At 36.6% G+C, this 20,621-nt stretch overlaps 1 protein-coding gene across 1 annotated transcript in view; it reads left to right on the top strand.

Annotated features, from left to right (window-relative positions):
- Positions 1 to 16,921, top strand: part of PAX8 (paired box 8) — a 40,912-nt gene extending 23,991 nt beyond the window's left edge. Inside the window, exons 11-13 of the mRNA XM_063445553.1 lie at positions 10,553 to 10,651; positions 13,524 to 13,610; positions 16,349 to 16,921. Coding sequence (XP_063301623.1) covers positions 10,553 to 10,651; positions 13,524 to 13,610; positions 16,349 to 16,425 — 263 coding nt within the window. The 3' untranslated portion in view covers positions 16,426 to 16,921. The remainder of the gene's footprint in view (positions 1 to 10,552; positions 10,652 to 13,523; positions 13,611 to 16,348) is intronic.
- Positions 16,922 to 20,621: the final 3,700 nt, after the last annotated feature.

Here is a 20,621-nt window from a genome sequence, read left to right as displayed (position 1 = left end):
GGCTTCTCTGAGATCTCAATCATTGTACATGTGTCTCAAATAAAGTTGCCTATAAATAGTAATCGGTATACATGATCCAATTTTGTTTATTGCTGTTCCGAGTGTGGCCCCTTCAGTACATTTGGCACCTGAGGTCCATCTCCATGTTTATGTTTGCCTTCTCCTCTACACATCATAAAATGGAAATAGTACTTTGTCAGGGTTATTTACTAAAGTGTGTACTGCTGGGATTTAATATTCCCAAAGTCATCTGTTTTCAGTTCACCTATTTTAGCCTAAAACTTTAAATCCATGACAATTAACGCTCACCCAGTGTAACTAATTGGGCTTTCATTAATTATATAGAACAGTTTGGAATGCAATACCATAAATTTGAGTTAGATTTCTACTTTATATACTGCGTGTAGGATTGAGTTAATTTGGTGGCTCATATTCCAGATGAAGAATCTGCTCAAACCAAAGAGTTGCAGGAGTGTTTCTTGTCATTTTCTGGCTGATACAAATATGACCACTAAATTAGATTACACAAACATCTTTAACCCCTTAAGGACACATGACATGTCTGACATGTCATGATTCCATTTTATTCCAGAAGTTTGGTCATTAAGGGGTTAAAGGCACTCTATAGTATACATATAAAAGCAAGAAAGACAGGTCCCCCAGCCTTCCTTCTTGCTTTTATTTTTTTTTTTAAATTCTTTATTTTTGCACACGATGGGTAAGGCAAGATTCATACAGCTTGGAGGCTTGCGCAGAAGCCAAAATATACACAAACAGTTTCGTAAATGCGACAATGCAACAACAGCATGTAGCACAAGCCACCTTGATAATTCTATTCAACCTGCCCCCCATCGGGGGTTTTTAATAGTGTATATAGCATAAGTATCAAAATTCCTCACTTTTGCCCGAGGGTGTCATAATAAGAACGGTGCTATTGTGTGTCCTGCTTATAAGCCTCAGTGGAAGAGATCGGTCTGTGGAAAACAGTCTTAACGACAGCTGTCCCCCAGACACGCTTATCCCTAGTTTCCGTGGCGCCGGATCCCCATCGGGGATTTGGATTTATGCTGTACTTTTTGGCTGTTGTCTTCCATCATCTATTCGAATAAAGGGCCAGGAATGTAAGGTAACGTGTCCGGTTAGCGTGAAACCACATTAGTGATACAAGAGGTCACCTAATAGCCATAGCCAAACCATCCCGAGCTTCCCCGTACAGGTCGTCACAGTCAGCTGCCTCTAGTTGGAGGAAGTGTATATGACTCGGGGAATTACCCATTATCCCACAAGGTGTCTGGCAGGAAAAAGGCATCCAGAGAATATGGTATCTCCGCATTCCCCTATCGCACCGATCGTATCTGAGGAGATGTTGGGTATACAGGCAAATTGAGGAACCAAGAAGGATGAGACCTTCAATAAAAAGAGAAAGCCTACCCCCGAAACCCGATGATGAGAAATCCGGGGTGGTTATAGGAGAGAGAGAAGTAAAAGATCAGAAGAAGAGAAGAGAAAAAGAGGTGAGGTGCTGGAACCGGGACGCAGCGAGTGCGGGGCAACCAACCAGGGGCGCCACGCGACCGGCAGTGGGAGAGCCCGAGAACCCCCCTGCCCCATCCTCCTGGTGATCATAATCCGTTTACGCAGATCCTGCTACGCTATTATCCCAGGGCTCCCAGAGTTTTATGAACTTCTCTGTCGTACCCTTCACCCGTGCCGTCAGGTCGTCCATCAGTCGGCAGTCTCGGATCCGTGAGATCACGCCTGAGATCTCTGGACCTTCCGGGGAGAGCCATGCTGTCGCGATAGTACGTCTAGCCCCGAGGGTTAGTTTATGTACCAATGTCTGCTCCCGTTTGGTCCACCCGTCAATGGGTCTATTCAGTAAGTACACCCATGGATCCAGTAGTAGGGGTTTGTGGAAGGTCTGAGTCAGTAAGTCCTCTACTGCCTTCCAGAAGCTACGTAGTTTTGGACAATCCCACCACATGTGGAGGTATGTACCTTGGTTACCACATCCCCTCCAGCAATCATCGGTATCCAGTTTGTGCATCTTATATAGTTTGACAGGGGTGGTATACCAACGGAACATAGTCTTCCATGATTGTTCTTGGAGAGTGACGCAGACGGAGGAGTTCTTATTAGCCTCCCATATATCCTGCCATTCCACCCCCTCCAGAACCTCTCCCAGATCTGCCTCCCACTGGTCGGCGTAGGTCAGACGTCCCCATTCTTTGTTCTCCGAGCTAAGGTGGGCGTACAAGAGTGTGATCATACCCTTAGGGACGGATCCTTCTCGGCACAGCTTTTCATAGAATGTCATCCCTGTTTGCGCAGCTCCCTTTATATGGGGTTTTTTGGCGAAGTCTCGAATCTGAAGGTAGCGAAAGAAGTCTGATGGTGTTAAGTGGGAGTCCCGTCTAAGGTCGTCAAACAGGATTATCTGTCCGTGGCGGTAAAGTTGGTGAATCCGCCTTAACCCTAGTCCCTCCAGATTCCTAAAATCTCCAGGAGCCATTCCCGGTGGAAATTCCCTGTTACGGAGGATCGGGGTCAAGGGGGAGGGGGAAGAGGACAGACCGTATTTGCAATTAGTCTCGTCCCAAATGCGGAGCGAGTTCTGGATGGACGGGCAGAATGCCCGTGTCAGAGGCCTGTATTCCTTCGGGACCCACATAGTAAAGTGGGGGACGTCGCTCCCCATCATCCTGGACTCCATCTCCACCCATCTCCTCTCCCCTGTCGGCGAGTGCCACATCGCAACCTGAGTCAACTGGGCTGCCAGGTAGTAGAAGTAGACGTTTGGTAGGCCCAGGCCCCCTCTATCCCTACGTCTGTAGAGGACTTGGCAGGATATCCTATGTCTCCTATTCTGCCATATAAATGCGCTGATTGATCTTTGTAATGGTATCAGTTGGGTTTTCGTAACTCGGATCGGCAAGGCTTGGAATAAGAACAGGATGCGCGGGAGGACGTTCATTTTAACCGAGTTAATCCGTCCGATCCAGGAGATGGGCTTGTCCGTCCACTTCTCCAGGTCTCCGGTCAGAGTGCGTATCACGGGGTCGTAATTAGCAGAGTATAGGCGCAGAGGGTCGGCCGTAAGTTGTATACCCAAGTATTTCAGGGCATCTCTTTCTATTTTGAGGCCATAGGTCTCTTGAACGCGGTGAACGGTGGCATCGGACAAATGGATCGGCATTGCGCTGGTCTTGCTCATGTTGGCCTTATAACCCGACATCGCGCCATACTCTCTTATAACTCCTTGTAGAGCGGCCATGGAGTCCAGGGGGTTAGTAACGGTAAGGAGGATATCATCGGCGTATGCCGATACGGTGAACTCACTATCCCCCACCCGTGCTCCACGTATGTTTGGGTGATGCCTTATGGCTTGGAGCAAAGGTTCCAGGGCCAGTACAAATAAGAGGGGGGAGAGTGGGCAGCCCTGTCTAGTACCGTTAAATAGCCGAAACGGCGTCATAGGGGCTCCCGTGATCCGCACTTGTGCCTGAACGTTGTGGTACATGGCCTTTGTGGTTGTTATGAATTCATCCGGGAACCCCAGGTGTTTCAGTACCGTAAATAGAAATTGCCACCGCACCCTGTCGAAAGCCTTTTCTGCGTCGATAGCTACCACCAGCGTCGGTACTTTCGATGTCACTTGTTGCCAGATCAAGCCTATATTCCTCCGAGTGTTCTCAAACAGCTGTCTATCCTGAATAAAGCCAACCTGATCGGCATGCACCAGAGAGGTCAGTAACGGGTTTAGTCTATCTGCTTGTATTTTCGCCAAGATCTTAAGATCATGGTTGATCAGCGAGATAGGCCGGTAGTTTTCAGGTGCGAGCGGGTCCTTATCGGGTTTGGGTATCAGTACCATTGTAGCTAGGGCCATTGTTGGATCCAGCCGACCCCCCTGCCGGAGGTCGGTAAAGAGCCTGGTCAGTGGAGGCACTAATTCTTCCCTAAATATTTTATAATAAGAGCCCTCGAAACCATCAGGTCCCGGTGCCTTATTGCTTTTTAAGTTAGAAATGGCTTTACTTACCTCCTCCTCGGAGATATCCGCCGCGAGGGCAACCGCGGCTTCCCCCTTCTTGCTTTTATATGTACTTGCAGGCCCAAAAAAATATTTTCAAGGCTTTTTTCTATTAAAAACTTACCTCCGTTCCAGCGCCGAGCTCCCAGACATGCCGCGCCCCCTTTTTCATCAAAATGACGAAATCGCGGGGCCCAATAGGACGTCATCACGGTGTGGTGCGCATGTGCGGCTTCGTGCTGCACCAATCGCGTTCTTCATAGAGCGGCATTGACTGCCGCCCTATGAAGACACTCAGCGCTTTACCGCGCATGTGTGCGGAATGCGCATTCGTGAGCTGAGTGACAGCTCAGCTCGCTGTGTGCCCGCCCCCTCCTACTCCAAACTTTGCATGCAAACACTTCTTTCTATCTATCTATTCCTTTCTATCTATCTAATTCTTTCTATCTATCTATTCCTTTCTATCTATCTAATTCTTTCTATCTATCTATATCTATCTATTTCTATCTATCTATTTCTTTCTATCTATCTATCTATATCTATCTATTTCTTTCTATCTATCTATCTATCTCTTTCTATCTATCTAATTATTTCTATCTATCTATATCTATCTCTTTCTATCTATCTAATTCTTTCTATCTATCTATTTCTATCTATCTATCTATCTATATCTTTCTATCTATCTATATCTATATATCTATCTCTTTCTATCTAATTATTTCTATCTATTCCTTTCTATCTATCTATATCTATCTCTTTCTATCTATCTAATTCTTTCTATCTATCTATATCTATCTCTTTCTATCTATCTAATTCTTTCTATCTATCTATTTCTTTCTATCTATCAATCTATATCTATCTATCTATCTATCTATATAGCTCTATTTCTATCTAATTATTTATATCTATTTCTTTCTATCTATCTATTTCTTTCTATCTATCTATTTTTTTCTATCTTTCTATTTCTATCTATCCCTTTCTATCTATCTAATTCTTTCTATCTATCTATTTCTATCTATCTAATTCTTTCTATCTATCTATCTATATCTATCTAATTATTTCTATCTATCTATCTATTCCTTTCTATCTACCTAATTCTCTCTATCTATTTCTATCTATCTATATATTTCTATCTATCTATATCTTTCTATCTATCTATCTATAACTATCTATTTCTTTCTATCTATCTATATCTATCTATTTCTATCTATCTAATTTTTTCTATCTATCTATATCTATCTATCTCTTTCTATCTATATCTATCTCTTTTTATCTAATTATTTCTATCTATTTCTTTCTATCTATATCTATTTCTATCTATCTAATTATTTCTATCTATCTATTTCTATCTATCTATCTCTATCTATTCCTTTCTATCTACCTAATTCTCTCTATTTCTATCTATCTATCTATATCTTTCTATCTATCTATATCTATCTATTTCTATCTATCTATTTCTTTCTATCTATCTATATCTATCTCTTTCTATCTAATTATTTCTATCTATTCCTTTCTATCTATCTATATCTATCTCTTTCTATCTATCTAATTCTTTCTATCTATCTATATCTATCTCTCTCTTTCTATCTATCTATATCTATCTCTTTCTATCTATCTAATTCTTTCTATCTATCTATTTCTTTCTATCTATCAATCTATATCTATCTATCTATCTATCTATCTATATCTATCTCTTTTTATCTAATTATTTCTATCTATTTCTTTCTATCTATATCTATCTATCTCTTTCTATCTATCTAATTCTTTCTATCTATCTATATCTATCTATCTATCTATTTCTATCTATATCTATCTCTTTCTATAGAATTATTTCTATCTATTTCTTTCTTTCTTTCTATCTATTCATTTCTATCTATCTATATCTATCTATTTTTATCTATCTATTTCTTTCTATCTATCTATATATCTCTATTTCTATCTAATTCTTTCTATCTGTTTCTTTCTATCTATCTATTTTTTTCTATCTTTCTATTTCTATCTATTCCTTTCTATCTATCTATATCTATCTATCTAATTCTTTCTATCTATCTATTCCTTTCTATCTATCTATTTCTATCTATTCCTTTCTATCTATCTAATTCTTTCTATCTATCTATCTATATCTATCTAATTATTTCTATCTATCTATCTATTCCTTTCTATCTACCTAATTCTCTCTATCTATCTATCTATCTATTTCTATCTATCTATATCTTTCTATCTATCCATCTATAACTATCTATTTCTTTCTATCTATCTATATCTCTTTCTATCTATCTAATTCTTTCTATCTATCTATTTCTTTCTATCTACCTAATTCTCTCTATCTATTTCTATCTATTCCTTTCTATCTATCTAATTCTTTCTATCTATCTATATCTATCTATTTCTATCTATCTAATTCTTTCTATCTATCTATTTCTATCTATCTAATTCTTTCTATCTATCTATTCCTTTCTATCTATCTATTTCTATCTATTCCTTTCTATCTATCTAATTCTTTCTATCTATCTATCTATCTATCTATATCTATCTAATTATTTCTATCTATCTATCTATTCCTTTCTATCTACCTAATTCTCTCTATCTATTTCTATCTATCTATCTATCTATCTATATCTATCTATTTCTATCTATCTATCTCTTTCTATCTATCTATCTATATCTATCTCTTTCTATCTACTTATTTCTATCTATCCCTTTCTATCTATCTATATCTATCTCTTTCTATCTATCTAATTCTTTCTAGCTATCTATATCTATCTCTTTCTATCTATCTATATCTATCTAATTCTTTCTATCTATCTATATCTATCTCTTTCTATCTAATTCTTTCTATCTATCTATTTCTTTCTATCTATCAATCTATATCTATCTCTTTTTATCTAATTATTTATATCTATTTCTTTCTATCTATATCTATCTATCTATCTCTTTCTATCTATATCTATCTATCTCTTTCTATCTATCTAATTCTTTCTATCTATCTATATCTATCTCTTTCTATCTATCTATATCTATCTCTTTCTATCTATCTAATTCTTTCTATCTATCTATTTCTTTCTATCTATCAATCTATATCTATCTATCTATATCTATCTCTTTTTATCTAATTATTTCTATCTATTTCTTTCTATCTATCTAATTCTTTCTATCTATCTATCTATATCTATCTATCTATCTATCTATCTATCTATCTATCTATATCTATCTCTTTCTATCTAATTATTTCTATCTATCTATTTCTTTCTTTCTTTCTATCTATTCATTTCTATCTATCTATATCTATCTATTTTTATCTATCTATTTCTTTCTATCTATCTATATATCTCTATTTCTATCTAATTATTTATATCTATTTCTTTCTATCTATCTATTTCTTTCTATCTATCTATTTTTTTCTATCTTTCTATTTCTATCTATTCCTTTCTATCTATTCCTTTCTATCTATCTAATTCTTTCTATCTATCTATATCTATCTATTTCTATCTATCTAATTCTTTCTAGCTATCTATATCTATCTATTTCTATCTATCTATTCCTTTCTATCTATCTAATTCTTTCTATCTATCTATTTCTATCTATTCCTTTCTATCTATCTAATTCTTTCTATCTATCTATCTATATCTATCTAATTATTTCTATCTATCTATCTATTCCTTTCTATCTACCTAATTCTCTCTATCTATTTCTATCTATCTATCTATATATTTCTATCTATCTATATCTTTCTATCTATCTATCTATAACTATCTATTTCTTTCTATCTATCTATATCTATCTATTTCTATCTATCTAATTTTTTCTATCTATCTATATCTATATCTCTTTCTATCTATCTAATTCTTTCTATCTATTTCTTTCTATCTACCTAATTCTCTCTATTTCTATCTATCTATCTATATCTTTCTATCTATCTATATCTATCTATTTCTATCTATCTATCTCTTTCTATCTATCTATCTATCTCTTTCTATCTACTTATTTCTATCTATCCCTTTCTATCTCTTTCTATCTATCTCTTTCTATCTATCTCTTTCTATCTATCTAATTCTTTCTATCTATCTATTTCTTTCTATCTATCTATATCTATCTATCTCTTTTTATCTAATTATTTATATCTATTTCTTTCTATCTATATCTATCTATCGCTTTCTATCTATCTATTTCTATCTATCTCTTTCTATTTCTATCTATATCTATCTCTTTCTATCTAATTATTTCTATCTATTTCTTTCTTTCTATCTATTCATTTCTATCTATCTATATCTATCTATCTATTTTTATCTATCTATTTCTTTCTATCTATCTATATATCTCTATTTCTATCTAATTATTTCTATCTATTTCTTTCTATCTATTCCTTTCTATCTATCTAATTTTTTCTATCTTTCTATTTCTATCTATTCCTTTCTATCTATCTAATTCTTTCTATCTATCTATATCTATCTATTTCTATCTATCTAATTCTTTCTATCTATCTATATCTATCTAATTCTTTCTATCTATCTATCTATCTATATCTATCTAATTATTTCTATCTATCTATTTCTATCTATCTATTCCTTTCTATCTACCTAATTCTCTCTATCTATTTCTATCTATCTATCTATATCTTTCTATCTATCTATATCTATCTATTTCTTTCTATCTATCTATATCTATCTATTTCTATCTATCTAATTTTTTCTATCTATCTATCTCTTTCTATCTATCTAATTCTATCTACCTAATTCTCTCTATCTATCTATATCTTTCTATCTATCTATATCTATTTCTTTCTATCTATCTATCTATATCTTTCTATCTATCTATCTATATCTATCTCTTTCTATCTACTTATTTCTATCTATTCATTTCTATCTATCTATATCTATCTCTTTCTATCTATCTAATTCTTTCTATCTATCTATATATCTATTTATATCTTTATTTCTATCTAATTCTTTCTATTTCTATCTATCTATCTATCTATCTATCTCTATCTATCTATCCATATCTATCTATTTATCTATTCCTTTCATCCATATACATCCCCAAATCCATCCACTCCCATCATCCATATCATCCATCCATTCCCATCATCCAAATCCATCCCCAAATCCATCCACTCCCATCATCCATATCATCCATCCACTCCCATCATCCAAATCCATCCCCAAATACATCCACTCCCATCATCCATCCACTCCCATCATCCAAATCCATCCACTCCCATCATCCATCCACTCCCATCATCCAAATCCATCCACTCCCATCATCCATCCATTCCCATCATCCAAATACATCCACTCCCATCATCCATCCACTCCCATCATCCATATCCATCCCCAAATCCATCCACTCCCATCATCCAAATACATCCACTCACATCATCCATCCACTCCCATCATCCAAATACATCCACTCCCATCATCCAAATCCATCCACTCCCATCATCCATACACTCCCATAATCCAAATCCATCCACTCCCTTTATCCATTCACTCCTATCATCCAAATCCATCCACTCCCATCATCCAAATGCATCCACTCCCATCATCCAAATCCATCCACTCCCATCATCCAAATCCATCCACTCCCATCATCCAAATCCACCCCCAAATCCATCCACTCCCATCAACCATATCATCCATCCACTCCCATCATCCAAATCCACCCCCAAATCCATCCACTCCCATCATCCATATCATCCATTCACTCCCATCATCCAAATCCACCCACAAATCCATGCACTCCCATCATCCATCCACTCCCATCATCCATATCATCCACTCCCATTATCCATCCATCCTCACCCACTCACCCTCAGTCACCCACCCACACTCACTAAATACATTTACTTACAGTTTGAATCCTCTCCTCCTCCTCCTCTTCGGTCTTCAGCTGTCAGCTCAAGCCACTCCCACGCAGTGCTGACAGGCTCAGCACACAAAGCGTGCACAGTGCTTTGTGTGCTGATAGCACGTCTGAAGTATCCACCCATGCGTAAATACGTCAGACGTGAATGAGGCCTTTTTAGGGCTTCTGAACTCGGAAGTCCATCTGGTGACCGTCTGATTGACTGCAACAAGAGGTGTTCCAAGCTTCCAATGTAAACACTGCATTTTCTCAGAAAATACAGTGCTTACAAGAAAAAGGCTGCAGGGAGCTGTAGCACTCACCTGAACAACCTCATTAAGCTGAAGTTGTTCAGGTGACTATAGTGTTTATTCAGTTAAAATACACAAGTGTGCACTACAGTACTTGGGTGTAGAGGGAGTGCTATATAAAAATGAGCTTTTTGCATTACTAAATATTATTTCATGCCACTTTTTTCTTATAACTCTTATGATTCCATTCCATCAAGCTTTCAATGTTTCGCCTTCTGGTGGGTCACATAAAATATTTCATATAGCTAATATACATGATTTTGCAACTTATAGCTCCTACAACCTTGACATATGGAATGACATAACGTGCTGTAGATTGATGCTGCTCTATCATAGATTATAATTTTCTCTTTCAATATTTTCACAGGACGTGAAATGGTTGGATCCACGCTACCAGGATACCCTCCTCACATACCCAGTGGGCAAGGAAACTATGCCTCCTCAGCTATTGCTGGGATGGTAGCAGGTACGTGATAGGTGACCGAATGGAAGGGAAGATCCCCAGTATTGCTTTCACTGAGATTCTCCGTCATTGACATTTTGGAATGATGAAAGGAATATTTTTGTCATTTGAAGCATGACTGAAATCAAGTCAGTCAGAATTATTCACCAAGATGAAAACTGTTAATAATTGGCCCAGGGATTTTAATTTGTAGGTCAATTTAAAGACCTGCAATAAATAAATGAAAATCGCCAAGTGGGAGAATATTTACAGTTCTGCTTTTCTTGTCCTAGAATTTCAAATTAACTTTAAATTCCTAGGAATTTCTAATTTAGTGAATAATCCTACTAGTGTTTTTGTCTGTTTTGGATATACAACAGCATCACCAGGTATATGTTGAAGGACTACTGCAGGCATGTAGATGAAGATTTTTGGGTGCAGTGTTCTTGTCTTTTAGTCCGGCAATGTAAAACATTGCCATTTTGTAGATACTGTGATGTTTACATTGCAGGGTTAAATGCACCTCTGTTGACTCACTTACTGACAGCCACTAGCAGGTGCTTCCGGGGCACACAACAGCATGGCACACAGCCGAGTTTGACTTGTCATGTGAGATTCGACGTTGAAGGTCATCAAATGCTCATCATAGGGAAGCACTGAGTTCAATGATTCTCTATGAGATGCATTTGATAGGACTAGTGTGGCACTCTCCTTACGTGTGCTTCTCATCCTCAATGCATCTCTATGAGAGGCATTGGATTGGACGAGATAAGCAAAGATGAGTCAGCCTCCACGAAGACATCACCAGAGGCAGAGTAGGCTTCTCGACGGAGTGAGCTGTGGCGCTGGAAAAAAGGTATGTAAAACCCTTGTTTACCATTCTTAAATTTGAGAATGGGGGACTTGAATATAAATGGTGAGGAGAACATTATAACGTTAAGAATACATGTTTCCTTTAAAGGTTGATTTTGTTTCAGCCAAAGTTTTTTATGTTAACATGTAAATGGGGTGGTAGACTGGGAATGCAAGGACAACCATGGTTATATTATTTATTCCAAAAATATCACAATTCAAAATCTGTATTGTACACATACTGCTACTGATATGAATGATTCCCCCTCCCCCCCCCATATTTTAAAACCCCATTACAAGTGTAAATAATTTAAAAATAATGATAATGATCTCTGACAGCATTTACTTGATTGGAGTTTTCCCCTAAAGCCCTGTCTATGAATGTTGATTGATGACCTGCACAATGCTTGCTTCTAGCAAGTAAAGGGTTAAGATTTGTTTGGTGTCAGTGACCCCAGATGACCTCTGCAGGTACATTTAAATGAGAAAGACAAGCAGAATGTTGGAGCATAATGTTAGACCCTACACCCATCCGCCCCCCCCAAGCTCACATCTCTGGAACCTGCTGAGCCAGCGTCTTATTGCGTTACCACGGAGACGGGCTTAATGCAGCGTTAAAAATATAAAGTACTTATATTCCCCCTCCCCAACCAACACCCGCGCCGTGCACACACTCCTTCCTCTCTTGGAGCGTGAAATGAGATTGGTCAAGATAAATAAAAAGAAGCAGTTATATTTTAACTGTGTGTGGAATTTAACTGTATATGTAAGAGACAGATTCATTTCCAACACCCCGTAATCTGCATGTTCACTGATGGATCTTTATACAGACAGGCATACATCATGCTCTGTCTATATATCTGCACGGCAGCTCTTTGCACATACCTGTTATTGACATGAATTTATCTTTTCAATTTCCACATTTTTTTAGTCAATACATTTTTTTTTTATAGATCAGAATTAATTTGTATATAGTAATAAATCATTTTAGCACAGTGGTATCAGACACATGTCTGATTTAGTATTGAAATACCCCCTACATGGTAAAAAAGATTAGGAACCAGTGCAATAGTGCCCAACTGCTAGGACCTAGTGCGTGGGGATTCAAAGTTGTCCCTTGAAGGCCAGTAATCATTAGAAAAGGCTGCTGTGAGCTTAATCTAGTGTAAAATGTTACCAGCTGAAATCTTCTTCAGTTATTGGTGTTATTTTATTGTGGTTAGTGGTAATGGTATAGTTGACAGGAAAGCTTTACATCCATTTCCCTACTACATATTGATGGTAGATTGGACATGATGTGGGCTAACTGCTGCAGTACCGGAGGAGTAATTATAATTTTCAATCTTTCACTGTGGATGTGTATTGTTTATTTTTACATACATAGACTGAAAGCTCATGTGATTAGGGTCCTCATCAACCTACTGTTCCTATCTTTGTAATTGTCTAATTTATTGTAAAATTTCCCCCACTTATAATATTGTAAAGCGCTACAGAATATGTTTGTGCTATATAAATGCCAAAAATAATAATAATTTAAGGTGATAGATTAGACAGATGATAGATAGAAAGATAGATAAGGGAAGAGATAGATATAGACAGACAGACAGACAGACAGATATACATACATAGAGAGAGAGATAAAGAGAAATAGAAAGATAGATAGAGATATATAGATATCGATCGATAGATAGATAAATAAAGATAGATCGATGGAGAAAGATAGATAGGGAAAGAGAAATAGATAGATAGAGATAGATAAATAGAGAAATAGATAGGGAAAGAGAAATAGATAGATAGATAGATAGATATGGATGGATAGATATTGTGCGCCATAAGAAAAGCCGTAGATCGGTTTATTAGATGATCACCTTATATTTTAAGATAATGTTTTGTAATGTTCTACAAACCCATGCTCTGTCGTGCTGTTCAGGGATAATTGTCACTGAAACCAGGGTTAGGATTAAGTTAGTGCAGCACTGGGTGGAAGAGATATAATGCTCCCTCTGTTGTTACCATAACCTTATAGTTTGTGATTTCTCAGCAGGAGGTGATTACACTGGAAATGCATATGGCCACGGAGCATACGCAGCGTACAGTGAAAGCTGGCGTTTCCCCGGTTCCAGTCTTCTTAGTAAGTAATGAGATGGTTATAAGGAAAGCAGGAGAATCTTACTGTGATCGTCAAATTGAAAGATGGATTCATGTTTATTAGACACAGGGTCACTGAGGTCAAAACCTGACACCAAGGCTTAACAAAATGGGTTTTACCAAAATAGATGGTTTTACAGACACAGGAAAAATTTGAAAAATACACATACTCATCATTTTATAAACATAGCTGTGATGAATTATAAAAATAATAGCTTAATGGTCGATGATGGTTTAGGTAATCATAACATTCTGTTCTTTCCCATTAAGGCATTAAATTAATAAATTGCCTATTTTTTTTTTCATGAATATGTATAATTTGGGCATGAGTTTCAAGGCAAGAGAAACATTGTATAGTCTGAACTATTTCTATATACATTAATAGCTACCCCCATGGTTTTCATGCTAACTCTGGTCACCATAATGATTGAGTTAGTAGTGTGTAAAACCTTTCAGTATATTTACCATACCAACCTTCCTTTGTATTTGCTTATATGTGTTCCAATACAGAACTTATTCATATTAGCCTGACTGGCCCTAAAACAACTTAAAATAATTTAAAAAAAAATGCTCAAAAAGGAATTGCCAAATAATTCATTAGTTATATGATTAGGGCCATAAATCAGCTCGTTTTTTTTTTTTTTTTTTTTTTTTTTTTTACAAGACATCAGATTAGTGATAAATAGCTAAATTACCCTTGATTTCCTTTTAGTAAGTATCAAATTTGTAAACCTAGGGGAAATCCAGTGGATTTGTGTTCTAATCTGGAGTGTGCTTTCATTTTTTTTGTGATTAGCTCCATTGCTTAACCACTAATGTAACTTATAGGATAATAATTAAATACAATTTTATGTTAAATACTGGTTTACAGACAATTACGTTAAAATCACACGATTAGGCACAACATGGATCTAGAATGAACGGGTATCTATAGAATATAGAATGCACACTATTTCAATCTCAAAAAACTTAATTTTATTATGTACAAAAAGTACCAAAGTAAAAACATACAAGAAAAATAAACACAATGACAGAAGCAAGGGCAAATACAATAAAGCAATGGTAAATTACCCCAAAAAATTCCTTACAAGCCACAAGGCAGAAACATGAGTCACCAAACCCCCCAACATTTCGGCACCAACTGGCTGCCTTTATCCAAGGTACCCTTGTTAAGGAAGCAGGTTGGTGCCGAAAGGTTGGGGGGTTTGGTGACTCGTATTTTTGTCTTGTGGCTTGTAAGGAATTATTTTGGGTAATTTATCATTGCTTTTTTGTATTTGCCCTTGCTTCTGTCATTGTGTTTATTTTTCTTGTATGTTTTTACTTTGGTACTTTTTGTACATAATAAAATTTAGTTTTTTGAGATTGAAATAGTATGCATTCTATATTCTATAGATATTTGGATATTTGAAACATTTGAGGGGGTGTTTGTATGGTTTGCACCTGGCTATTGCTATATTATTTTGTCTCTCCATGTGCTGCTGTTTCTAGAATGGACGGGGACATATTAGAGAGCTAAAAGTCACCAATGACATTAGTTTTTGTAAAACCAATTAGTATTCAGAAAAGCACTTGAGATGATGTTCATCTGCAATTCCAGATATCAATCAATAAACAAAATCCAATGTCTTTTTATGTTTTCAACATGCTTTTATGCATAATGTTTATACCCTTCTGGTTATTTGACAAAAACATAAATGGGTTGAAACATTGTCAGGTCTCCATGTGGTGGCTGTAATAAAAACATGCTGAAAAAACATACAATAACATCAGATTATTTTTTTTTACTAAAGTAGTCCATAGCAGTCTTCCTTGTAAGGTAGTGGTTATTAAAGGAACACTCCAAACCTCTTAAGTACTTAAGCTTGCTGAAATGCTTTAGTGGTTAACAAAGTGTTCCCTTTTTACTTTACAAAAGTGCTGATTTAAGGGAAAATTGGCCCTTTTATAGCGCTCCTAGAGTTGCTCTTCTCTACATGCTTTGATCGCTCGGTCAAAGTTGATGTGAGGTTTCTCAAAGAGAAGCATTGGTTTCAAAGTTTGTCTATGAGAATCATTGCCAGCACAGAGTGGCAATTGTTTTGCACGTGCTATGGCCCATAGTGCTTATCTGTGAGAAACATGGAATTGGCTGGGAGACCATCACTACTGATAATCTAATGTGGGAGGAAAAGAGCACACTTCTGGTTAAGAATAAGTAACCTCTTTATATTAGTGGAACAGAGGTGGGACCACTACTCCAAATAGCCCATACAACACACAGTGTTTTTTATACATTTATTTACTCATAACACTGGAGTGTTTCCTGCACCTTTTGAGGTATGGGATCCAATTTATGTACATGACAATAACAGGGCTCCTCAAGTGCTTCCATAACCTGTTTAAATAGTCAGCCTTGAATTCCGTTCAAAGGCACCTCATGAGCCATAGGTTGTTGACTTCTGGTCTACCAATTAGCTGGTCCTGTTTGGGCTGACTTAATTCAGCACTGTCTTGGAGTTGCAAGCCCAACGCACCAAAAAGCGTAGCTTAGCACTAACAGGAATTAGAAATGACATCTTTCCTGATGTAAGTATGCCACACAGAGCATGATGTAATGTTACCTTCTCTTGCTGTTTCCATGATGATGAGTTTTAATTACATGTTCATGATTGATTATAATTACTTATTAACTATGTCTTGCTTAACAAATTACATCCTTCCTTTTTTTTCTCTACTTAGGTTCCCCTTATTACTACAGCTCCACTGCAAGGACTGCTCCCCCTCCCACAGCAACAGGGGCCTATGACCTCCTGTAGTTTCTATGGAACCCAATGGAACAACTTATCCAACGCGAGAAACTGGGCCCTGGGAGAGCAGCTTAACGGTGAACAAACATCGCTTCACCATGGCAACCCAAAAATATTTTGCCAGAGTGATAACGAGTAACTTTACTACTTGTGGACAATCCTTAATTTATCTAATTCTATTGGGCTCTTGGGGACAACATGAGAGAGACAAATTAATACCTGGAACCCACAATACATTTTACATTTCTCAGTACCAAGCCTCTGCTTTCTGATTATAATAATTATGCCTGCAGAGTCAGGAAAATTTAACTCACTGATTTATAAGAAATGCATCTGTATGTGTATGTGTGTACTACAGAACAAAACTTTGAAACTATTAATTAAAATACCCATGTAAGCCACATGTGCCCGGAACGAGTAGGAATTTATGATGTTAACAAGCTGTGTGCATTCAGCTTTAGTGGATGCCTGTTGTTAATGTTTTCATATGACTGAATCGTCCTCTTTAATAATAACGCCTACACGTGAGACATATATATATATATATATATATATATATATATAAAACAAAGAATCTTGCAAGCCACCAAGGAAATTACTGTAGGGCCCAGTGCTTGTCAGCTAAGAATATAAAAATTGCAAAAGATAGCATTCCAAGGACTTACGGTATATGAAATATAATTTTTATTTACCTTCTAATAAAAAATGATCAACATTTCAGCTTGAATCAAGCTGAAACTTTGGCCGTTTTTTATTGCAAGGTAAATAAAAGTTATATATATATATATACAATATATAGACAATACATTCAAAGTCTGCTTATTGTTTAGTAGAATAAAATAAAAGAGGTCCAGGCACTCCTTGGTTCAAGACAGGTACTTTATTGGAACCACAGAACCATCTGTGGTTCCAATAAAGTGCCTGTCTTGAACCAAGGAGTGCCTGGACCTCTTTTATTTTATTCTACTAATCTGGGAATCTGGTGTTTGGTTCCGGTACAGTAAGCACCCTGGCTCTGACTGATGGTAGTGAGTGCAGTTCCATACATACTTCAAAAAAATGCTTATTGTTTAGTGGCTGGAATGATGTCATGCTAATGGCCTGGACAAAGAGGCACATTACTACAAGTGACTTGTGAAACCTACATTCCAAATATTAAACTATGAAGCGCTTGTTAGGTTTCTCACTATAAGGTGATTGTGCTGCCAAATATATCAGAATAAAAAAATAGATTAACCCCACAAGAGGCTTCATATATCACATTCACGAAGAAGATTCTGTGTGAAAAAACAGGGTGGCACAAAGTTTGTGAATAATAAAATCTACAAATTAAGATGTATTTAAATATATATATATTAATTATTTACGTAGATGTATACATACGCGCACTATGCATTTCTTTTGTGTATGGGTTTTTTCCACATGTACTGTGCAAGGTGGCAATATTTAACCCACTATGTGACAGAATGGTGTGGGACACATTGCTCAGATACAAAGAGCAGCCATGTTTACCTCATTACGAGTGCAATGCAGCTAAACTTTGCAACTTGGATGTGCCATAACTCAGTCTTTAGTAAATAAAACCCATATGTGAGTATTGGAAAGAGTGAATGGATAATCACTTTAAATGAATGATTCTGATACAACATGCATCGTCTATTCAAACTCCCCTGTTTAAGGGGAGAAGTCTCACGTAAAAATGTAAACATTGTGAAAGTTACCTGCTGTGCATTTTACTTTAGCAAGGAGGCCTTCAATTTGAGAAAGCATGCAATGAGCTGCAGGGAGAAACAAAATGGAAGGAGACATGTTTTATATTGAGCTGTTTTCTGATTGGATGCTTGATTGATTTCATCCAATCAGAATACAGCTGTAATTCAAATCATGTTCTATCACCAAAAATTCTCAGGTGAGAATGTCAGCCCCCAGTCTAGTATAAAATACACATATTTTGCAGAGATAAAAGTTAAAATAACCAAGTTCCATAATGTTTACATATACATTAAAACATATTTACTTGTGTTCATTTCAGAATAAGAAGCTATGTTTTAACATTATTGTCATATTAAAATGAGTTGGTTGGATCACAGGAAGGCTGCAGCTTTGCACTAATATATTTTACCAGATATAACAGTGTGTACATACCTGAATTACTATGTAAATAAATTATTTGTAAAGTAAAATATTTTAAATAAAAAAGCATGATTTAACCTGGCTGATGCAGTATTTTCTAGGTTTGGACAGAGGTCATGTAATCCACAGTGGTTTAATCAAGCTGATTACATTAGCTAAAATGCTGAGATGTTTTCTGCAAGAATTGTGCATATAAATGTATTCAAGTACAGAAGCTGTACGAGTGAAGCATTTACACAGCAATTGTTATATAGAAGCTGCAGGAGCTGTGCATATAAATTGTTTTGTTTTTTTTCTGCTACATTTGTGCACATATACCTAACACTTCCTCACCTGGCTTAGAGTCATAGAAATTACAGTACTAGATAAGACATACCTATATTTTTTAACCTTAAGGGGACACTATAGTCAACATAACAACTACAGCTTATTGAATTTGTTCTGGTAGAATCATTACCTTCAGGCTTTTTGCTGTCATTTTCTTTTCAGAGAAAATGCAGTGTTTACATTACAGCCTAGTGATAACTTCACTGGCCACTCCTCAGATGTCTGTTAGAGATCCTTCCTGGGTCATGGCTGCCTGAAATGCATCCAAACATTCAGTATCTCCTCCCTCTGCATGCAGACACTGAACTTTCCTCATAGAGATTCATTGATTCAATTCATCTCTATGAGGAGATGCTGATTAGTCAGGTCTGTGTTTGAATCATGTTGGCTCTGCCCCTGATCTGCCTCTTTGTTAGTCTCAGCCAATCCTATGGGGAAGCACTGTGATTGGATCAGGCCACCACTTCTGATGATGTCAGCAGACTGCTTGTTTTCTTTTTAGGCAAACAGCATGCAGAGTTACAGCTTCAGGCTTGAAAACAGTAAGATTTTGCTATATTTATGGAGGCCTGAGGGGCCCAGGGGGGCTAGATGGTGGTGTCAAGAATACATGTTAGGGTCATGTTTGTGTTCCTGACCCTATAGTGATCCTTTAATATTTCTCGCAAAGGGAATCTTAATTTTAATGCAAACACTTATTATAAAAGCACATACTTGAGGACTGCATCCCACACTTGAGGACTGCATGTCACTTCCACACTTTTATTTTCTATAAATGTATAATATATTATAACATAATTAAAGCATTTTATAATATATTGCATTATAAGTGTATTTTGAGATATATATATCTCAAAGTACACTTATGATCCAATCATATATGTGCCTTATATATGTATAATATATTATAACATGCTTTAATTATTTTTTTAATATATTATACATGTATAATACATGTATAATATATTTATTTGATTATTTTATTTAATTTTTTAAAACTTTTTAGGTGTCAGGGGGACTGCCTGACAGCTCAGGGCCAGGATGGCGGGAGGATGGCTGGGCGTACTATGCCGCCCTCCGGCGTTTAGAACCACTCTTTTAAGGACTTCATGTCCATCATCCAATACTATAGAGGCCCAGTCGTGGTCTTAGACGGCCGTGGCTCCTGGCCGGACCCCTGTTTAGCGATACCCATTGGGTGGCTCTAAATGCTTGGGCCACCTGATGGGTAAATCGCCGCAGAACCCCAATTATGTTCTAGCGAAACCCTAGGGTTCCACCAATTGGGAAACTCTGGCGTAGAAGATGTAGAGGTTATATATTGGAGTACTAGAGAAGAAGATAAAGAGGTTATATATTGAGAGTGAAAATTTAAGAATGCAGGGGTTAATAGACTTGTGCATTGCAAAACAAATTTGTTGTGGCCAAATCAGTTTGTCTGAAAACGTTTTTATACTCTGGGAGGTCCAAAATGTGTCCATAGGGCATTTTGACTTGCACAAATTTCACTCATGCAATCAATTCAGGAAAATTATTTGGATGAACCAAAACGGTGTGAAGATGGGCCAGCCAGTGAGAAGAAGTTACCAACAGTGTGGGAAAAAAGAAGGAGCAGTGAAATCTATATTTGTACATTATATATTTATGAAACATATAATATATCCATATTTAAATATAGATTTTTTTTTTATTTTTTTTTATTGCTCCATCCCTTTTCCCACTCCGTTAGTCACTTCTTAGATTTA

This window comes from Pelobates fuscus, chromosome 3 (genome assembly GCF_036172605.1).
Source record: "Pelobates fuscus isolate aPelFus1 chromosome 3, aPelFus1.pri, whole genome shotgun sequence".
NCBI classification, from domain to species: Eukaryota; Metazoa; Chordata; class Amphibia; order Anura; family Pelobatidae; genus Pelobates; species Pelobates fuscus.
Note: the sequence above shows the minus strand (reverse complement) of the source record. Positions and strands in the feature narration are given on the sequence as shown.